General features: G+C 42.4%; 1 protein-coding gene across 3 annotated transcripts in view; it reads right to left on the bottom strand.

Moving 5' to 3' along the window:
* The window catches only part of PLS1 (plastin 1), a 202,112-nt gene that overhangs the window by 67,699 nt on the left and 115,566 nt on the right, over nucleotides 1–18,847 (bottom strand). For all 3 annotated transcript variants that reach the window (XM_073674681.1, XM_073674680.1, XM_073674682.1), the window contains one exon: nucleotides 2,528–2,691. In XM_073674681.1, coding sequence (XP_073530782.1) covers nucleotides 2,528–2,691 — 164 coding nt within the window. The remainder of the gene's footprint in view (nucleotides 1–2,527; nucleotides 2,692–18,847) is intronic.

Raw genomic sequence — 18,847 nt, forward strand, 5'->3', positions numbered from 1 at the left:
TACAGTTTGGTGCACACGGCCTGTGCAGTTTCTTCTTGTAGAGATTCTGGCTTGTCTCTCTGTCCAGCTTCAATACAATCCACTCTGGTCAGCTTCCCCCAGCTGACTGACTAAGCTGAACACCTAGCCTGGCTATATGCAGAGCTAGTCAGGTTCACCTACAAAGAGCCTGTAGAGCTCGGATTTAACCCTAGCCTACCTGGCTTTGCTACATACCCCATTGCTTCACAAAGCCAGGGGCTGGGCACCATCTGCCAACAAACAGAGACTAGAGCTTTAAAATGACCCGAACATGAGGCTCATGCTTGGTGACACGAGGGTGATCTAGTACCTCCAACAACCTGCCCCTATTTTTGGGTACCGATTTTCGATTGTGCTGATTTTTGGAAGGCGGTAAAGTTCCTGTCACTTGACACCCGTAATGTTGGCTTATGACAGGGCCAACAAGCAAGGGGTTTCGAGCAGGTCCCTACCCTTCTAGGGTTTTAACCGAAAAAAATTAACTGAAGTATAACTTGGTGTGCATGCAAAATATAGGAGCATGTCCACACTGGCCATCAAACAGACTACACCTAAGATAGAAACAAAATTAAATACCCTGCTGTAAGTAAATAAGTAAAAGCAATAGTGCATATAAATAACATAAGGTACTTAGTAAACACCGTTTTTGATTAAAAAATAGCATAAAAGCCATCCCACCAGCGTCAAGGTGTACCCAAATCGGGATGGTCCTAACCTCTAGTATTAAAACCTTACTATGTGTCAAAGTGACGTCAATGTGTATAAGGGCTGAGCAAGAGAGGGTCTCGAATATGGATACCCACTAATGGGAAGCTATATAAACCTATTGTATAGCTCAAAGAAAGGAAGACCACACCCTTACCTGCACTAAGTGCAGAAACCTGAAACTAAACAAAAAATATTAACTGGAGTATAAGTTGGTGTGCATGCAAAATAGGAGCATGTTCACACTGGCCATCAAACAGACAAAAATAGGTTGTCATAATATACGGGAAAGGCCTTCTTCTTCTCTGGTCGGTACACTTTATAGTTGACCTCCCCCACCTTTTCCACCACCCTATATGGTCCCTTCCATTGGGTAAAGAACAATCCCCAGGCTCTCTCTCTCAGATCAGCATGATTCGCCTGACAGGTTCCTTTCAAGCATCTTTGTTGGCTTACTTTTAGACTAATATTTGGGGGCTGAAATGTTGGAGCATGTTGGTAAATCTTAATCCACAATCTCTTTGTAGCTAAGCCGCGCTCCTTTCTAAGCCACACAACCTTGTCAAACACAGCACAAAAAGTATCTAAAACATTTCATAAAAGAAAAATATGACAAGTGCGCCGAAATTTTGGCTCAACTTTAATAGTAAATCTGCTCAATATATTTCGTATATGAAATCTTCAGTTCTTTACAATTTAGGTTTTTAATATTTTTCATGCAGGTTAAATCCGATCCAGCAAGTCATGAAAACCATTGAAATTAATTGGAAACCTAAGAGGTTGAGTTTGCATGTTACTTCCCGGCGATTACATTTGTTCATCATCATCACATGATTTGGACTCATATGTCTAGGAGTACTTATCCTGTGAGAGCTAAGTCAAGCAGATTTATCAGACACAGGGGATTATGTACACAGAAGTGTCACCTATAGGCAAAAATGAGCGGCAAAATAAAGAGTAATGGCTTATACTTACTCATGTAGGTTACTGGTTAACCAATGACAATTCTCCATAAATGTTATGGAACGATCATGAAATAATTCTGGGGTGGGAAATTCATTTTCCCGAAGTGAGAGACTGTGGGTGTTGTGTTGGACTGAATCCATAGGCTGATTTTAATTCTTCTCAATATTATTTTTTTTATCTTACTATTATTTATTATATTAATACAAATTTTATTGCTTAATACTGAGCAGAATTACAGTAAGTATGGTGACTCGCTGCTGCCAATACATGTTATGATAGGGCTTATTGGAACATGTATTCTTACCAGTATCAGCTAATCAAAACCATATAATTTATTATAAGTTTATAAATCATATGCTCCTGTTATTCAGCCCTAAGTATAATAAACGTAGACATACTTTGATCGGCTTTGATCCTTACTACGATCTCTCCCATGGTCTCTAGCCTTGTCATGATCTTTGTCTCTATGTTTGTTTCTATCACAATCCAGCTCTCTTTCATTTTCCTTGTTTTCTTCTCCTGCTCTTTGCCTTGTTCCTATTTTCGCTCACAATTCCTTCTACCTTACCCTTCGTTCTCTAATTTCACGTGCACGCCTTACCTGTGTCTAAGGGTCAGGTCTACACAGGTCAGGTGCACACTACAATGCTGCCAGAACTGCACTGCTGGGTTGTGGTTCATTTTAAGCCCTTTGGCTTTTCCAGTCCAAGGGCGGACAGACCAGCCAAAGGGTCAAATGAAGCCCTCAGGCCGGGCGCAGTTTGCCCAGGTCTGACATAATGTATCATTCATTTATTGTGCTTTTGCTTTAAATTATGAAATGCCGGCTACTCACCAAAACAAACTCCTCAAAATCTATCTTCCCATCCTTATTACGGTCGGCTGCTGCAAATACTTTCTCTATAATTTCCCGCACCCGGTAGCCAGGCAGGGGGAGGTTGGCTTCTTTGAATAAATCTTGTAGTTCATAGTCATTAATAGATCCACTGTTGTCAGCATCTGCAGGAAGAAAAGGTACTGTTGTATTAGTGATAAGGACATTAAATAAAACCGTCTTAAAAACACAAAACAGCACAGTAAAGTTAAAAGAGTTAACTAAAAATGATAGGCACAAAAGGTAGAAAGGGTGAATAGAATGAGGGCCAAATCAAGGAAAAGGGTCTGATAAAATATTGCCTTTTATTTTCAACTAAATAGTTACTGAGACTCCTGAAAAGCTAAAAATATCTATTTTATTACACATTTTCCATTCTGAGCTTATACTACGATTATAAAACAAACTCTTTGCAATTTCCCTTGTAACCTTTGTCCCTGGAGCCATGAACTCAATTAACTGCAGGAGGTTGCCAGGCAGAATGATACAATTTGGTTAACAGAATGTAAAAGATAATAAGCCTGTAAAATAAATAAAATACACAATATATGTACATATATATATATATATATATATATATATATATATATATATATAGTGCATTGTGAAAATAGTTGGCCCCCTCTAACTTTTCTACCTTTTACCACATATCTGGCTTCAAACATAAAGATATCAAATTCTAATTTTTTTTGAAGAATCAACAACAAGTGGGACAAAATCGTGAAGTGGAACAAAATTTATTGGATATTTTAAATTTTTTTAACAAATTACAAACTGAAAAGTGGGGCGTGCAATATTATTCGGCCCCCTTGAGTTAATACTTTGTAGCGCCACCTTTTGCTGTGATTACAGCTGCAAGTCGCTTGGGGTATGTCTCTATCAGTTTTGCACATCGAGAGGCTGAAATTCTTGCCCATTCTTCCTTGCAAAACAGCTCGAGCTCATTGAGGTTGGATGGAGGGCGTTTGTGAACAGCAGTTTTCAGCTCTTTCCACAGATTCTCGATTGAATTCACGTCTGGACTTTGACTTGGCTATTCTAACACCTGGATACGTTTCTTTTTGAACCATTCCATTGTAGATTTTGCTTTATGTTTGGGATCATTGTCTTGTTGGAAGATAAATCTCTGTCCCAGTCTCAGGTCTTTTGCAGACTCCAACAGGTTTTCTTCCAGAATGGTCCTGTATTTGGCTCCGTCCATCTTCCCATCAATTTTAACCATCTTTCCTGTCCCTGCTGAAGAAAAGCAGGCCCAAACCATGATGCTGCCACCACCATGTTTGACAGTGGGGATGGTGTTTTGAGGGTGATGAGCTGTGTTGCTTTTACACCAAACATATCGTTTTGCATTGTGGCCAAAAAGTTTGATTTTGGTTTCATCTGACCAGAGCACCTTATTCCACATGTTTGGTGTGTCTCCCAGGTGGCTTGTGAGACTTTTTATGGATATCTTTGAGAAATGGCTTTCTTCTTGCCACTCTTCCATAAAGGCCAGATTTGTGCAGTGTACGATTGATTGTTGTCCTATGGACAGACTCTGCCACCTCAGCTGTAGATCTCTGCAGTTCATCCAGAGTGATCATGGGCCTTTTGGCTGCATCTCTGATCAGTCTTCTCATTGTTCGAGATGAAAGTTTACAGGGACGGCTGGGTCTTGGTAGATTTGCAATGGTCTGATACTCCTTCCATTTCAATATGATCACTTGCACAGTGCTCCTTGAGATGTTTAAAACTTGGGAAATCTTTTTGTATCCAAATCCGGCTTTAAACTTCGCCACAACAGTATCTCGGACCAGCCTGGTGTGTTCCTTGGTCTTCATGATGCTCTCTGCGCTTGAAACAGAACCCTGAGACTATCACAGAGCAGGTGCATTTATACGGAGACTTGATTACACACAGGTGGATTCTATTTATCATTACCAGTCATTTAGGACAACATTGGATCATTCAGAGATCCTCACAGAACTTCTGGAGTGAGTTTGCTGCACTGAAAGTAAAGGGGCCGAATAATATTGCACGCCCCACTTTTCAGTTTTTAATTTGTTAAAAAAGTTTAAAATATCCAATAAATTTCGTTCCACTTCACGATTGTGTCCCACTTGTTGTTGATTCTTCCCCCCAAAATTTGAATTTTATATCTTTATGTTTGAAGCCAGAAATGTGGTAAAAGGTAGAAAAGTTCGAGGGGGCCAAATACTTTCACAATGCACTGTATATATACACTGCTCAAAAAAATAAAGGGAACACTCAAATAACACATCCTTGATCTGAATGAATGAAATATTCTCATTGAATACTTTATTCTGTACAAAGTTGAATGTGCTGACAATAAAATCACACAAAAATCATCAATGGAAATCAAATTTATTAACCAATGGAGGCCTGGATTTGGAGTCACCCCCAAAATTAAAGTGGAAAAACACACTACAGGCTGATCCAACTTTGATGTAATGTCCTTAAAGCAAATCAAAATGAGGCTCAGTATTGTGTGTGGCCTCCACGTGCCTGTATGACCTCCCTACAAAGGGCATGCTCCTGATGAGGTTGCGGATGGTCTCCTGTGGGATCTCCTCCCAGACCTGGACTAAAGCATCCGTCAACTCCTGGACAGTCTGTGGTGCAACGTGACGTTGGTGGATGGAGCGAGACATGATGTCCCAGATGTGCTCAATCGGATTCAGGTCTGGGGAACGGGCAGGCCAGTTCATAGATTCAATGCCTTCATCTTGCAGGAACTGCTTACACACTCTAGCCACATGAGGTCTGGCATTGTCCTGCATTAGGAGGAACCCAGGGCCAACCGCACCAGCATATGGTCTCACAAGGGGTCTGAGGATCTCATCTCATTACTTAATGGCAGTCAGGCTACCTCTGGCGAGCACATGGAGGGCTGTGCGGGCCTCCAAAGAAATGCCACCCCACACCATTACTGAACCACTGCCAAACCAGTCATGCTGAAGGATGTTGCAGGCAGCAGATCGCTCTCCACGGCGTCTCCAGACTCTGTCACGTCTGTCACATGTGCTCAATGCGAACCTGTTTTCATCTGTGAAGAGCACAGGGCGCCAGTGGCACCCTCATGGAGTTGGTTTGTAACCGTTTGTGCAGACACATGCACATTTGTGGCCTGCTGGAGGTCATTTTGCAGGGCTCTGGCAGTGCTCCTCCTGTTCCTCCTTGCACAAAGGCGGAGGTAGCGGTCCTGCTGCTGGGTGGTTGCCCTCCTATGGCTCCCTCCACATCTCCTGGTATCGCCTCCATGCTCTGGACACTGTACTGACAGACACAGCTACCCTTCTTGCGACAGCTCGCACTGATGTGCCATCCTGGATGAACTGCACTACCTGAGCAACTTCTGTGGGTTGTACTGTAGACACCGCCTCATGCTACTGTACCTCTAGGGGTGAGAGCAATGGCAAAATGAAAAAGTGACCAAAACAACAGCCAAAAAGGATGAGAACAGAGAAATGGTCTGTAGTCACCACCTGCAGAACCCTCCTTTATAGGGGGTGTGTTGCTAACTGCCTATCATTTCTACCAGTTGTCTGTTCCATTTGCACAACAGCAGGAGAAATTGATTCATAATCAGTGTTGCTTCATAAGTGGACAGTTTGATTTCACAGAAGTGTTATTGACTTGGAGTTACATTGTGTTGTTTAAGTGTTCCCTTTATTTTTTTGAGCAGTATATATATATATATATATATATATATTTATATTTATATTTATTAGTTATTATTATTATTATTATAAAGCTGCCACTGCCATGCTTCACTGTAGGCAGGGTGTTCTTTTCAATATATGCTTCATTCTTCCTCCTACAGACATAATGATGATCCATAGGCGTAAAAAAGACCACTTTTGTGTCATAGCTCCAGAAAATAGAATCCCCAAACCTCTGTGGCTTACATATATGGTTTTCAGCATTTTTGACTCAACTTTTCTGGTGCCTCTGGGTCAGTAGAGATATACATCTTTGAGTTCAGGCATCGAGACCTTCAGTGTTTAGTATGCGCCCTACTGTGAGAACTGACAACTCACTGCCCCTCTTTCACCTAAACTCTTGTGCATTCACTTTAGGGTTTTTGTTCACCTGCCCCTAAGGAATTTAGAGGAGTTCCTCTGCCACTTCCAGGTAGTGTAATTAGTGTTCCTAGAACTTTGAACTTGTGGACTCTGCTTCCAGCTATATCTCTAGGAACATTCAATCTCTTTGCAATGTTTTTGTATCCTTTTCCTTGAGAGTGCAAGGAAATGATCACTTCATTTTTGGATCCCTCACTTGACAACCCAAGAATTTTAATGAACTGGAGACCATTGCTCATGAGGAATAGCCATGATTCCTCAGGAGTGCTGCCTGTAGTTGGTGTCTGGCTATGCATCACATTTGCAGCAAGCCATAACAGCCAAAGGTGCTCTACGAAGTATTAAAGATGCTTGTCATGAAGATGATTAAGGCCACATGCACATGTTGAATATTTGGTCAGTATTTTACCTCAGTATTTGTAAGCCAAATCCAGGAGTGGGTGAAAAATGAAGAAGTGGTGATGTGTTTCTATTATGCTTTTCCTCTGACTGTTCCACTCCTGATTTTGACTTACAAATACTGAGGTAAAAAACTCACCAAATTCTCAATGTATGCACGTGGCCTAAGGCTACGTTCCTACAATGAGCTTTTGGTGAGTTTTTAATGTTGCAGATTTTCTGCACCATTTCTGCATCCATTAAGTAAAATAGGTTATTTGCATTTTTAAAACAAAAATAAGCAGCATCAAAAACTCACCAAAAGCTCATTGTGGGAATGTTGACCAAAGAAAAGTCTGTTTGGTTAGATTCTTAGGTTACGTTTCCACTATAAGCTTTTGTTGAGTTTTTGGTGTTGCAGAATTTCTGCCCAATTTCTGCCTCTATTATTTAAATTAGGTTAATCTGAGCTTTTTTATTGTGTTTTTGTGTGCGTTTTTTTAACATGTGTTTTTATCATGTTTTTGTTGGTGCTTCATGCTTTAACCCCTTAGTGACGGAGCCAATTATGTCCTTAATGACCAAGCCAAATTTTACAATTCTGACCACTGTCACTTTATGAGGTAATAACTTTGGAACGCTTCAACGGATCCCCCTGATTCTGAGATTGTTTTTTCGTGACATATTTTACTTCATTATTGTGGTAAAATGTATTTGATATGTCTTGTGTTTATTTGTGAAAAATGGAAATTTGTGAAAAATGTTTAAATTTTGCAATTTTCAAACTTTTAATTTTTATGCCCTTAAATCAGAGAGATATGTCACACAAAATAGTTAATAAATAACATTTCCCACATGTCTACTTTACATCAGAACAATTTTTGCAACAATTTTTTTTTGTGTTAGGAAGTTATAAGGGTTAAAAGTTGACCAGCGATTTCTCATTTTTCCAAGGAAATTGACAAAACCAATTTTTTAGGGACCACATCACATTTGAAGTGACTTTGAGGGGTCTATATGACAGAAAATACTCAAAAGTGACACCATTCTAAAAATTGCACCCCTCATGGTGCTCAAAACCACATTCAAGAAGTTTATTAACCCTTCAGGTGCTTCACAGGAACTGAAGCAACGTGGAAGGAAAAAATTAACATTTAACTTTTTTCACACAAATTTTACTTCAGGCCCCAAACTTTTTATTTTCACAAGGGTAACAAGAGAAAATGGGCCACAAAATTTGTTGTGCAATTTCTCCTAAATACGCCGATACTCCATATGTGTCAGAAAACCATTGTTTGGGCGCACGGCAGGGCTCGGAAGGGAAGGAGCGCCATTTGACTTTTTGAAAGTAAAATTTGCTTGAATAATTAGTGGGCGCCATGTAGCATTTGTGGAGCCCCTGATTTGCCTAAACAGTGGAAACCCCCACAAGTGACACCATTTTGGAAACTAGACCCATCAGGGAACTTATCTAAATGTGTGGTGAGCACCTTGAACCCCCAGACAGGTGCTCCACAAAAGTTTATAACATTGAGCTGTAAAAATACAATTTTCACATTTTACCCAAAAAAATGCTTTTCAGCCTCCAATTTTGTGTTTTCATAAGGGTAACGGGAGAAATTGCACCATACCATTTGTTGTGCAATTTCTCCTGAGTAAGTCGATACCCCATATGTGGGGAAAACCACTGTTTGGGTGCATGGCATGGTTCAGAAGGGAAAGAGCACTGTGTGACTTTTTAAACGCAAAATTGTCTGGAGAAGAGAGTGGGCGCCATGTCGTGTTTTGAGAGCCCCTGATGTGCCTAAACAATGGAAACCCCCCACAAGTGACACCATTTTGGAAACTACACCCCTCAAGGATTTTATCAAAGGTGTATAGTGAACATTTTGAACCCAGAGGTACGACACAGAATCTTGTCATTAGTCTTGAGCGCAAGTGCTCGCTATTTGAGTTTGCATCGGGTACTCTGGTATGCACCAATTATCGTGAATGCTCGAGTCACATGCTCGAGTCCCCATCCCGCATGTTTCACGGTTGTTAGACACCCAAAAAAAACATGTGAGGATTGCTCGTATATGGCAGGCAATCCCCGCGTGGTTTTTTGGGCTATATAACAGCTGCGAAACATGCGGGGCGAGGATTCGAGCATGTCACTCGAGCACCCACGATACTCGGTGCATACCCGAGTACCCGATGTAAACTCAAGTAGTGAGCACTTGCGCTCAACACTAGTCGCCATATCATCATCATTTTTTTTTCTTTACTTTTAAAAAAATCTCAACCCCAACACAACCCTAACCCCAACCCTAATACAACCCTAACACAACCTTAACCCTAATCCTAACCCCAACACAACCCTAATCCTAACCGTAACACTAACACAACCCTAACCCAATCCTAACCCTAATCCTAACCCCAACACAACCCTAACCCTAACACAACTCTAACTCTAATCCTAACCCTAACCTTAACACAACCCTAACCCTAATCATAACACAACCCTAATCCTAACCATAACCCAACACAACCTTAACTCTAAGACAACCCTAATCCTAACCCTAACACAACCCTAACCCTAAGTACAAAGAATGGGAAAAAATATTTTTTTATTTTATAATTTTTATCTAACTTAGGGGGGGACAAAGGGGGATTTAATTTATTATTATTTTTTCTTTTGATCACTGTGATATGGTTTAGTTTATCACAGTGATCAAAAGGAACCCATAGGGAAAATTCCTTATTATTGGGGGGCACCAGCTAGCAGATCTCGGTGAGCACACTGTGCATGCACACACCATTTTTTTTTACAGAGAGATAACGGAGGGCCGGGGGATGGATCAGGAGATCCGGGGGGACGGCGGAGGTACTGGGAGGGCTCGGGGGGCTTCATTTCTCTATCGTGTATATCATGTCAGAGGAGAGAGAAATGATTGTAACCGCGTGCACACTTTTTTTTCGTGATCATCGCTATTCACTTAATAGCAGCGATCACATGATCGGGGCCTGGAAAAACTGGCCCTGATCATATTCTCCAGGGTCTCAGCTACCCCCAGTAGCTGAGATCCCGGAGAATTTCTGACTCTGGGGGGCGCTACAGCCTTATTCCTCAGCGAGGCAATTTCACGGCGCTGAGGAATAAGTACCCTTAACGTGAAAATGTGTTACGGCAGTCGTTAAGGGGTTTGTTTTTGATACTTCCTGGTACTTAGCTTTGACAAAACTTGATTGACATACTTGATTGACGTACTAAAAATGCATGTGCATTTTTTACCTGTGAATTTTACGCATCTAATGCAAGCCTATGGGGAAATTCCACACAGAAAATTTAGCGTTGTCTAGCAATAGTAAAAAATATCATTAAACCATGCTCATCCAATGATTTTGCCTGGTATTGAAGCTCCAGTATTAAAGTGAACGATACAGAGCTACAGGAGATGGCTCAGCCACTAGACAAGATTGGTGCATTCTGGGAAATACAAATCCTTTCCTAATCTTCAGCAACTCTTAATTACCATAGTAACATATTAATTAAAAGATCACATTTCAGACAAAAATGTGATTATTTCCTATGTGCATATCACAGTGTTACAGATTGACGTAATGATGGCAAGCTAATGATCAATGATTGTATTGCAACCTTCTGCGCCAGTAAATAAATGTATAGGTCATCTTCTCCCGCAGAAGAAAATCTGAAATCTTCTACAGTTTTTAAGCAGATTGTGTTGTGGATTTCTTTCATCTTTTTAATAGAAATGGATCTTTTGATGAATGAATCTTTTCGTCATAGTTCTTCCTTAAATGACTACACAATTATACAGTAATTTGCTCTATTGAAAAATAAAATCACGGCACCAGTGTGAACAGTTTGGGTACAGAAAAAAATGGGTTTGTTTTTTTTGTGTTTTTTTTTCAGAAAAATTGTCAATGTCTGGTATGACATCCCATCTCTGTTCAATTGACAAGGAATAAAGCAGTAGTGGATAGTAACTTTGGCACACAAAAATTTGGAAATATGCAGTTTATTATATAAGTGACAACTATCTTAGAAAATGATGTATCATTTCATTTACACTTCACAAATACTTGCTACTTTGTTTTGATATATCGCATAAAATCCAAATAAAATAAATTTACTGTAAGTTTGTGGATGTAACGTGAAAAAAAATGTGCAAAAGTTCACACTGTATGAATATTTTTTCAAGGCACTGTACGTTTTGTAAAACAATGTATAATTAGATTTCCTTATAATCTATCATTATTAGATAGAATAGAGAAGACCCCTATGTTATTCTGCCCGTTAGGGGCCAGGAAAACCTGCAGAAGTGAACATGACACCAGCGAAAATTGAAGATTAGTGGTGCCCTTGTGTCAGCTGGACACATCAGATGGGTTTTGAACAATCTTTGTCTCTATAGGAGGAGGTGAATTCAATATTTTTATATTTTATTTTCAGCTTCTCGAGCAGTTACATAACACAGATGTCAGGAAAGTGAAGTCTAATTATAGGGCTTGTCCTATGTACTTTACTGAACTATATCTGTTCAAAGTACAATGTATCCCTGACATTTCTTCCATAAAAGGAAATGTTTCTTCAGATTAAAAACTCCTGCCCTTCAAATATCACTAAAGAATTTCTTCAAACTCAGACTTGATGGAATATTACTAGGATATGCCATTACTTGTGACTGGTGCAGGTCTGCTCTATGGGACCCTCACTTTTTGAGAATGAAGGGGTCTCGCTGCTAAACACTGCAGTCCCTTTATTTTCAGGATCGGTGGGGAGTCCAATCTCTGGGCCCCTAGTGTTATGCTATTACTTTAAAAGTTAAAAATTAAAAAATTTTGTTAAAAGAGGAATACATCATAAACAAGCACAATGCAGACCAAATTTTGACAAGAGAAAATTCTGAAAATTCAGTATCTTTCCTGCATGTTAAAGAGTAAATGTCAGCCAATTCATGCTCCCCAAACACCGGCAGCATGAATGAGTCGCCGGCTGTCTTACTGCAGCCATGCTTATTTTAATTTGAAATATTGCGGTGGTTCAGAGAAAACATACTTTAGAAGTTTCCACAATGAGTGTTTGATGACTTTTTGATGTTGCAGATTTTTTGCAGCATTTCTGCACCTATTGGGTAAATTAGGTTACTTGCATTTTTTGTACATGCGTTTTTGACACTGCGGTCTTTGTCTATTTTTGGTATGTCAGGTTTGAAATAAAGCTGCTTTGTTTTTGATACTTCCTAGTATTTGGTATTTAACAAAACCTTATTAATGCAATCAGCTGTGGAATACATGCTGTGAAGATCTGAGCTTGTGGGTTATAATAATCACCTAGGCAGGTTAACGATGCAACAATATTTTATTTTTTACATCCAGCATTTTTCAACCACTCCATGTAAATGGCCAAAATACATTGCCCCCAATCCACAAGATTCCCTCCCCAGGGTGGTAGTTCCACTGCCTTTGTACCAGGCGATACTCACTGTCTCACAACTTTTGGTTGGCTCACAGATTTTGTATCCCCAGCCACTATAGCCTGTATTCACATTCCACGCTCCTCCAGACAACAGATAAAACGATACCAGCACAGGTATCCAGTAGCAATAGTTCTTAAGAAAATTCATCAAATGCAGACGACAGATCCCCCAACTGTAGCACGTGTGTCCAGCCCACTCCATAAGATAGGCCATCCATTCAAGGCTCCAGGATCTCAACCTAGATCCTATCCCTTTGACGTCATTCCTCTCCTCCCTTCTTGGGATCAGCCCCCTGAATGGGCAGAAGTGTTCACACCATCCCCTTAAGCATTTGCTTTTAGCTGAAAGAATGGAGAATATTCCAGGAGCCATTCACCTGGGACTGCATTTGAGACCCCCTGTGGTGATGGATCCAGTGGGTCTACCCTCCTATTCTATCCACACAATGGGACTAGTAGCTTTTAGAACAGTGGCTTGAGGCCCCCTGCGATAATAACGAGATTAATAGAATGGTTGCTTTCCTTGATTACTAATCTTGGGTCTGGCCTTATGTATGCTTACTGTAACTGAATGGAAACATTGATTCCTGAGGCTAAACTGATGAGCAAACAAATCACCAATAAAACACAGCAAGCAAATCTCTAATAAAACATAACAGGTAAACCACTAATAAAACACAACAATAAGATTGACGTAACCGGTGCTCTGCGCTGGAAAAGTTGCATCCCTTAGAGCTGTGGACTCCGCTCTACTTGCATTGGTCCAGTAGTCTATAACAGAGGTCCCCAACCGCCGGTCCGCGGACCAGGACCGGGCCGTTGGGGTTTTTCAGCCGGTCCGCGGCGCCGCTGACAGTTGTAGAGGATCAGCAGGGAGAAAGCCAGCATGTGATCAGTGGCCTATAAGAAAAGAGGAGGAGGGACTGGCAGTGAATAGATAATTAGCCATGCGGCCCTACTCTCAGAATGTGCTCAGGCAGGAGCAGGGACAAGCACGTCATGTGTGTCCAGCGCTCCTTCCCCTCCTGCTTGCTGCGAGTTGGAGGGGGAGGGGCTCTGGATGCTAATGGGCAGCTAGATATGACGTCAGGTGTCCCACCCTTATGACTCCTGTAGCTGTGTTCTGGTGTCGTGCGGCCCAGCAGCAGATTTTCTGGTTAAAGTGAAAAAAGCAAATAACAGTGAAAATTCATAGCAGCAGTGGCTGTGTCCAGTAGCAGCAGTAGTGGTCTTCATCATCAGATGGGACCTAGATGGGACTGTCTTGTTGCAGGAAAACAAGCCCAGTGCTCCCACTGATCCAGGGAAACAAGCCTGGTGCTCCCACTCATTCTGAACCTATGGTAAGTTGAATCACATTCTCATTATAAATGTCATAATTATATGATAAGTATGCACTAAGCTCCACCCCTCCATAACCCCACCCACATATGACCAAAGCCCCGCCCCCACCGGGCCATTGAAAACTGGTCTTGCTTAAAGCCGGTCCCTGGTGCAAAAAAGTTTGCCGACCACTGGTCTATAATATACTTACCTTGTAATGTCTTCACATTCTGTTCCATCCAGATGTGTCCGGATCCCAGAATTCCAAGCGGCGGAAGTTCGTCAACTGCCATATTGGGACACCCAAGTGATGGGTGTCTCAATATGGAAACCACAGGTGGTACCAGCCTCTTGTGTGGTACCACCAGCGGAACACCGTCGCGAACACGCTGTATACGCCACCGCCGGGATCAGCCGAATGATTCACTGACTGCCGCCATCTTTGTACAGGAGGAACGCATGCGCAGTTTTAATGTGACCGCTGCTTTCGGCTGAACAAAGATGGCGGCGGTCTGATTTACTGCGCAGGGAGACCGCTCAAACGAGAGAACACATGAGGCAAGAAGACAGCACAGGGGTGGAGAGAGAGCAGACAAGGGGGAGAGCACATGGGTTACACAGATCAAAGAAGAGATCACATGAGAGGAGAAGACAGCAGATGGGGGAGAGAGAAAGCGCACAGGGGGGAGACAGCTCAAACGGGACAGCACATGAGGGGAGAACACAGCACAGGAAGGAGAGAGACAGAAGACAAGGGGGGTAGCACATGGGGTAGACAGGTTAAAGAAGAAAGCACAGACGGGAGAAGTCAGCACATGGGGGAAAGAGAGTTGATAGGTGGGTGAGCACATGGGGGGAGAGATTCTCAACACTGCAAAGCCTACCCCCATTGTGATATTACCGCCCTCCCGATGTGATAGCATCGGGCCTCCATCTAGTATTTGATATGTGGCAAGCTCCTCACACATGCATTTTTAGTGCATTTCCACAACGGAAAATAAGATTTGAGGGAAAAAATTATGGAATCACTCAATTGAGGAAAAAATTATGGAATCACTCAATTGAGGAAAAAATTATGGAATCACCCTGTAAATTTTCATTTCCAAAACTAACACCTGCATCAAATTAGATCTGCTCGTTAGTCTGCATCTAAAAAGGAGTGATCACACCTTGGAGAGCTGTTGCACCAAGTGGACTGATATGAATCATGGCCCCAACACGAGAGATGTCAATTGAAACAAAGGAGAGGATTATCAAACTCTTAAAAGAAGGTAAATCATCACGCAATGTTGCAAAATATGTTGGTTGTTCACAGTCAGCTGTGTCTAAAATCTGGACCAAATACAAACAACATGGGAAGGTTGTTAAAGGCAAACATACTGGTAGACCAAGGAAGACATCAAAACGTCAAGACCAGAAACTTAAAGCAATATGTCTCCAAAACAGGAAATGCACAACAAAACAAATGAGGAATGAATGGGAGGAAACTGGAGTCAATGTCTGTGACCGAACTGTAAGAAACCGCCTAAAGGAAATGGCTAAAAAAAGCTAAACAGACGCCATCATTAACACCTAAACAGAAAAAAACAAGGTTACAATGGGCTAAGGAAAAGCAATCATGGACTGTGGATGACTGGATGAAAGTCATATTCAGTGATGAATCGCGAATCTGCATTGGGCAAGGTGATGATGCTGGAACTTTTGTTTGGTGCCGTTCCAATGAGATTTATAAAGATGACTGCATGAACAGAACATGCAAATTTCCACAGTCATTGATGATATGGGGCTGCATGTCAGGTAAAGGCACTGGGGAGATGGCTGTCATTACATCTTCAATAAATGCCCAAATTTACATTGATATTTTGGACAGTTTTCTTATCCCATCAATTGAAAGGATGTTTGGGGATGATGACATAATTTTTCAAGATGATAATGCATCCTGCCATAGAGCAAAAACTGTGAAAACATTCCTAGAAAGAAGACACATAAGGTCAATGTCATGGCCTGCAAATAGTCCGGATCTCAATCCAATTGAAAATCTTTGGTGGAAGTTGAACAAAATGGTCCATGACAAGGCTCCAACCTGCAAAGCTGATCTGGCAACAGCAATCAGAGAAAGTTGGAGCCAGATTGATGAAGAGTACTGTTTGTCACTCATTAAGTCCATGCCTCAGAGACTGCAAGCTGTTATTAAAGCCAGAGGTGGTGCAACAAAATACTAGTGATGTATTGGAGTGTTCTTTTGTGTGTTTGTTTTTCATGATTCCAGAATTTTTTCCTCAGAATTGAGTGATTCCATAAAACTTGCCCTTACTGAGTACCACATTTTTTATCTTGATTTCTATTCGTGTTTCTTAAAGCCCTAAAGTTGCCATTTGAAATGACTTTAGTTTTGGGCCATGTCTGTGATCTTAAACAACTGAATGAACATCCTCCGAGCCCGGTGATTCCATCATTTTTGCCAGGGGTTGTACTACCCATTTAACAGTAAAAACCAGCCAGCGTTCAGATGACATGTGGATGGCTTTGGAGTGTTATCTGGGTTTTTTTGCTGAACAATTCACTTTAATAGTCAGGTTTAATTGTAATCATATTTTGGGGGGGGGGATCAGTCTGTTTTGTGGAAAGAATAAACACATGAAACACATAAAACATCTGAATGGTGCCTAAGGCTGCGTGCAAAATTTTGTAATATACAATTCAATAAGCAGTTTCGCCATGAGGGCATCTTTCCCACAATTGGAAGTACCTTGCACTCCTATCACCATAGCCACAACAGTAGGACAAAAAGAAGTACCTTACCTGGCCACATCACAGAAATATAACAACATAAGACAGGCAAACATAAAAAACAAAACAACCAATAACCAGGTGCTGTCCTACTAAAGGGGTTGTCCACGCTTATGACTATAGACTGCTGAGCCGTGACGGGGTTCAGTGAGCGCGCTGTCACGATTCGATAATAATCCAGGTGCAAGAAGTCGGTCACATAATCACATTTAAGTTATTTGTATATTTGCGGTCATGTGCCGATATAACGCTTTTGGCTTCTCTCTAAAGAAGTGACCTGAGAAAAGCCGGATGAGACTCGTCGGCACATGACCTAACGCATGGAAACCGTGACTCGCCCAGGGGGATATATGGGGAAGACTCGGTACCGGGGCCTTTACCTTCTTTGTAGGATATCACGGCAGTCAGCTCCCGGGCCCGTCCTCTGGGTCACTCTTTAAAAGGGGTTTTGTTAACAGTTTGTCTCGTGACGCCACCCGTGGTTTCTGGTAATAGTTACCAGCACTGCTGCAGACCTCCGGGGGATGATGGGATGGCAGCTGGGATGTTTCTGTTCGCCACAGGCGGAGCGGACCCCCGGGGCAGGGTTGATGGAAGGAATGCAGGGCATTGCAACGTAGGAGGGATGATGGCGCAGGGCAATAACTGACAGAGACAGTGGAGTGCAGTCGTCCGATTTTACTCACAGTTCTTTTTAGATTCCTCAGGTACACTGTACAGGTTACCGCTTCCCGCGTTGCGCTGCGTTCACCAAGCAGGGGTTCAGAAGTCCCTCCGGCAATTCGAGAGTACTTATCGAGACCCCCTTTCTATATGTTCCTTTCCACAGCCGACTTTCCACGCTGGCTCTCTCCCTCCTGCCCTGCACCTCACAAACTGAGTCCCCAAGATGGTGTCCTCGGATCCCTCAGGGTCACCTGGAGTTCCCTTTCTTGGCTACTCAGATGCGAGTATGGCAACTGCACCATAAAAATCAGAAGCCTCCGGTTTCCTAGCCGACACGACTAGCCCAAGGACCGGTTCCCTTCTTGCGGCCTGGTCCCTCTGACACTTGACAGATTAGGCGTACGGGTGGCTTCCTGCTCCTTCCGTACCCCTGGGACCCATTCAGTTACCAGAGCCTTCCTCCTTTGCTCCCCTACTCTTCTCTCCTCTGCTGGGCCTCATTCACTAGGCCCGCTCTGGAGCAGAGCTCCTGAAGAGCACCTGCTCCTCTTACTAGACACAGACACCTCTCTCTCAGACTCACTACTTTTCACTCTCTCTAACTAAGATGGATCCCCTATTTATACTCCTAACAAATGCTCCCCTAAACTCCTTCCTCCACCCACACCCACTACTTGGTTCCCCCTCACTCTGGTTCCCCCCACTCCAGCCAGGGACAGGGCTCAGCAGAACACAGTGCATCTTGCCCTTCCAGCCGGCCTGGAGCAGTGTAGTGTTGGATGTAGGTGTTGGGGTCCCGGGCTGCACCCTTTCCTTACCAGAGAGTGAGGCACCACGGATGCAGGACCTCTGTGGCGACTGAACCCGCAGGGGCGCCACAACCGCATACATGTGGCCACATGAAGTCCTACTTGAACCAGGAATACAGGGGGATTGTGACAGCGTACAATTTGGCGGTGTGCATAGAATGACTGTAGACTTTTGTCCCGAGGCAGGACGACCACTTTAAGCTACATCTGTTCACATACATTTCACAAGAACACAAGAAAATAGATAAAGAACCACAAGGGATAGGACCTGCTGTGGTTGTGACGTGTAATACGCTGTATTGCTGCGGGGGAAGAGGGGGGACATGTTTTTTCCCGATAATGTAACATCTGCTTGATGTATTATTACACATTGGCAAAAAATACATGTGAACATTGTCTATAATATTTGGCAGGGGTGCATATAGCTATGTGACTCAATCATTATCATTAACATCCATTACACATTATTGATAAGGCTGGGCTTACTCGGCGACTCAGGTGTGAGATCTCTCTATACCGCTGCCACATCGGAACGTAATGGGGTCACATTGCAACACACAGTGCACTGCGACTAGGAAGTTGCAAAAGTTCAGTACCAGTTGGATTTATTGTTGCTTGTTGCAGTTGTGGTACCTGTGGCTCATGATATAACCCTCTTCACCGGCATTAGGGGCATAGAGGGACCTTTGGTCGGGTCACTTGTGTTATGGCCAAAGTCGCCATGTAGTCCTAGCCTAAATCCGCCACA

This window comes from Phyllobates terribilis, unplaced genomic scaffold, assembly GCF_046119375.1.
Source record: "Phyllobates terribilis strain yellow unplaced genomic scaffold, ASM4611937v1 Scaffold_3__8_contigs__length_932513732, whole genome shotgun sequence".
Taxonomy (NCBI): domain Eukaryota; kingdom Metazoa; phylum Chordata; class Amphibia; order Anura; family Dendrobatidae; genus Phyllobates; species Phyllobates terribilis.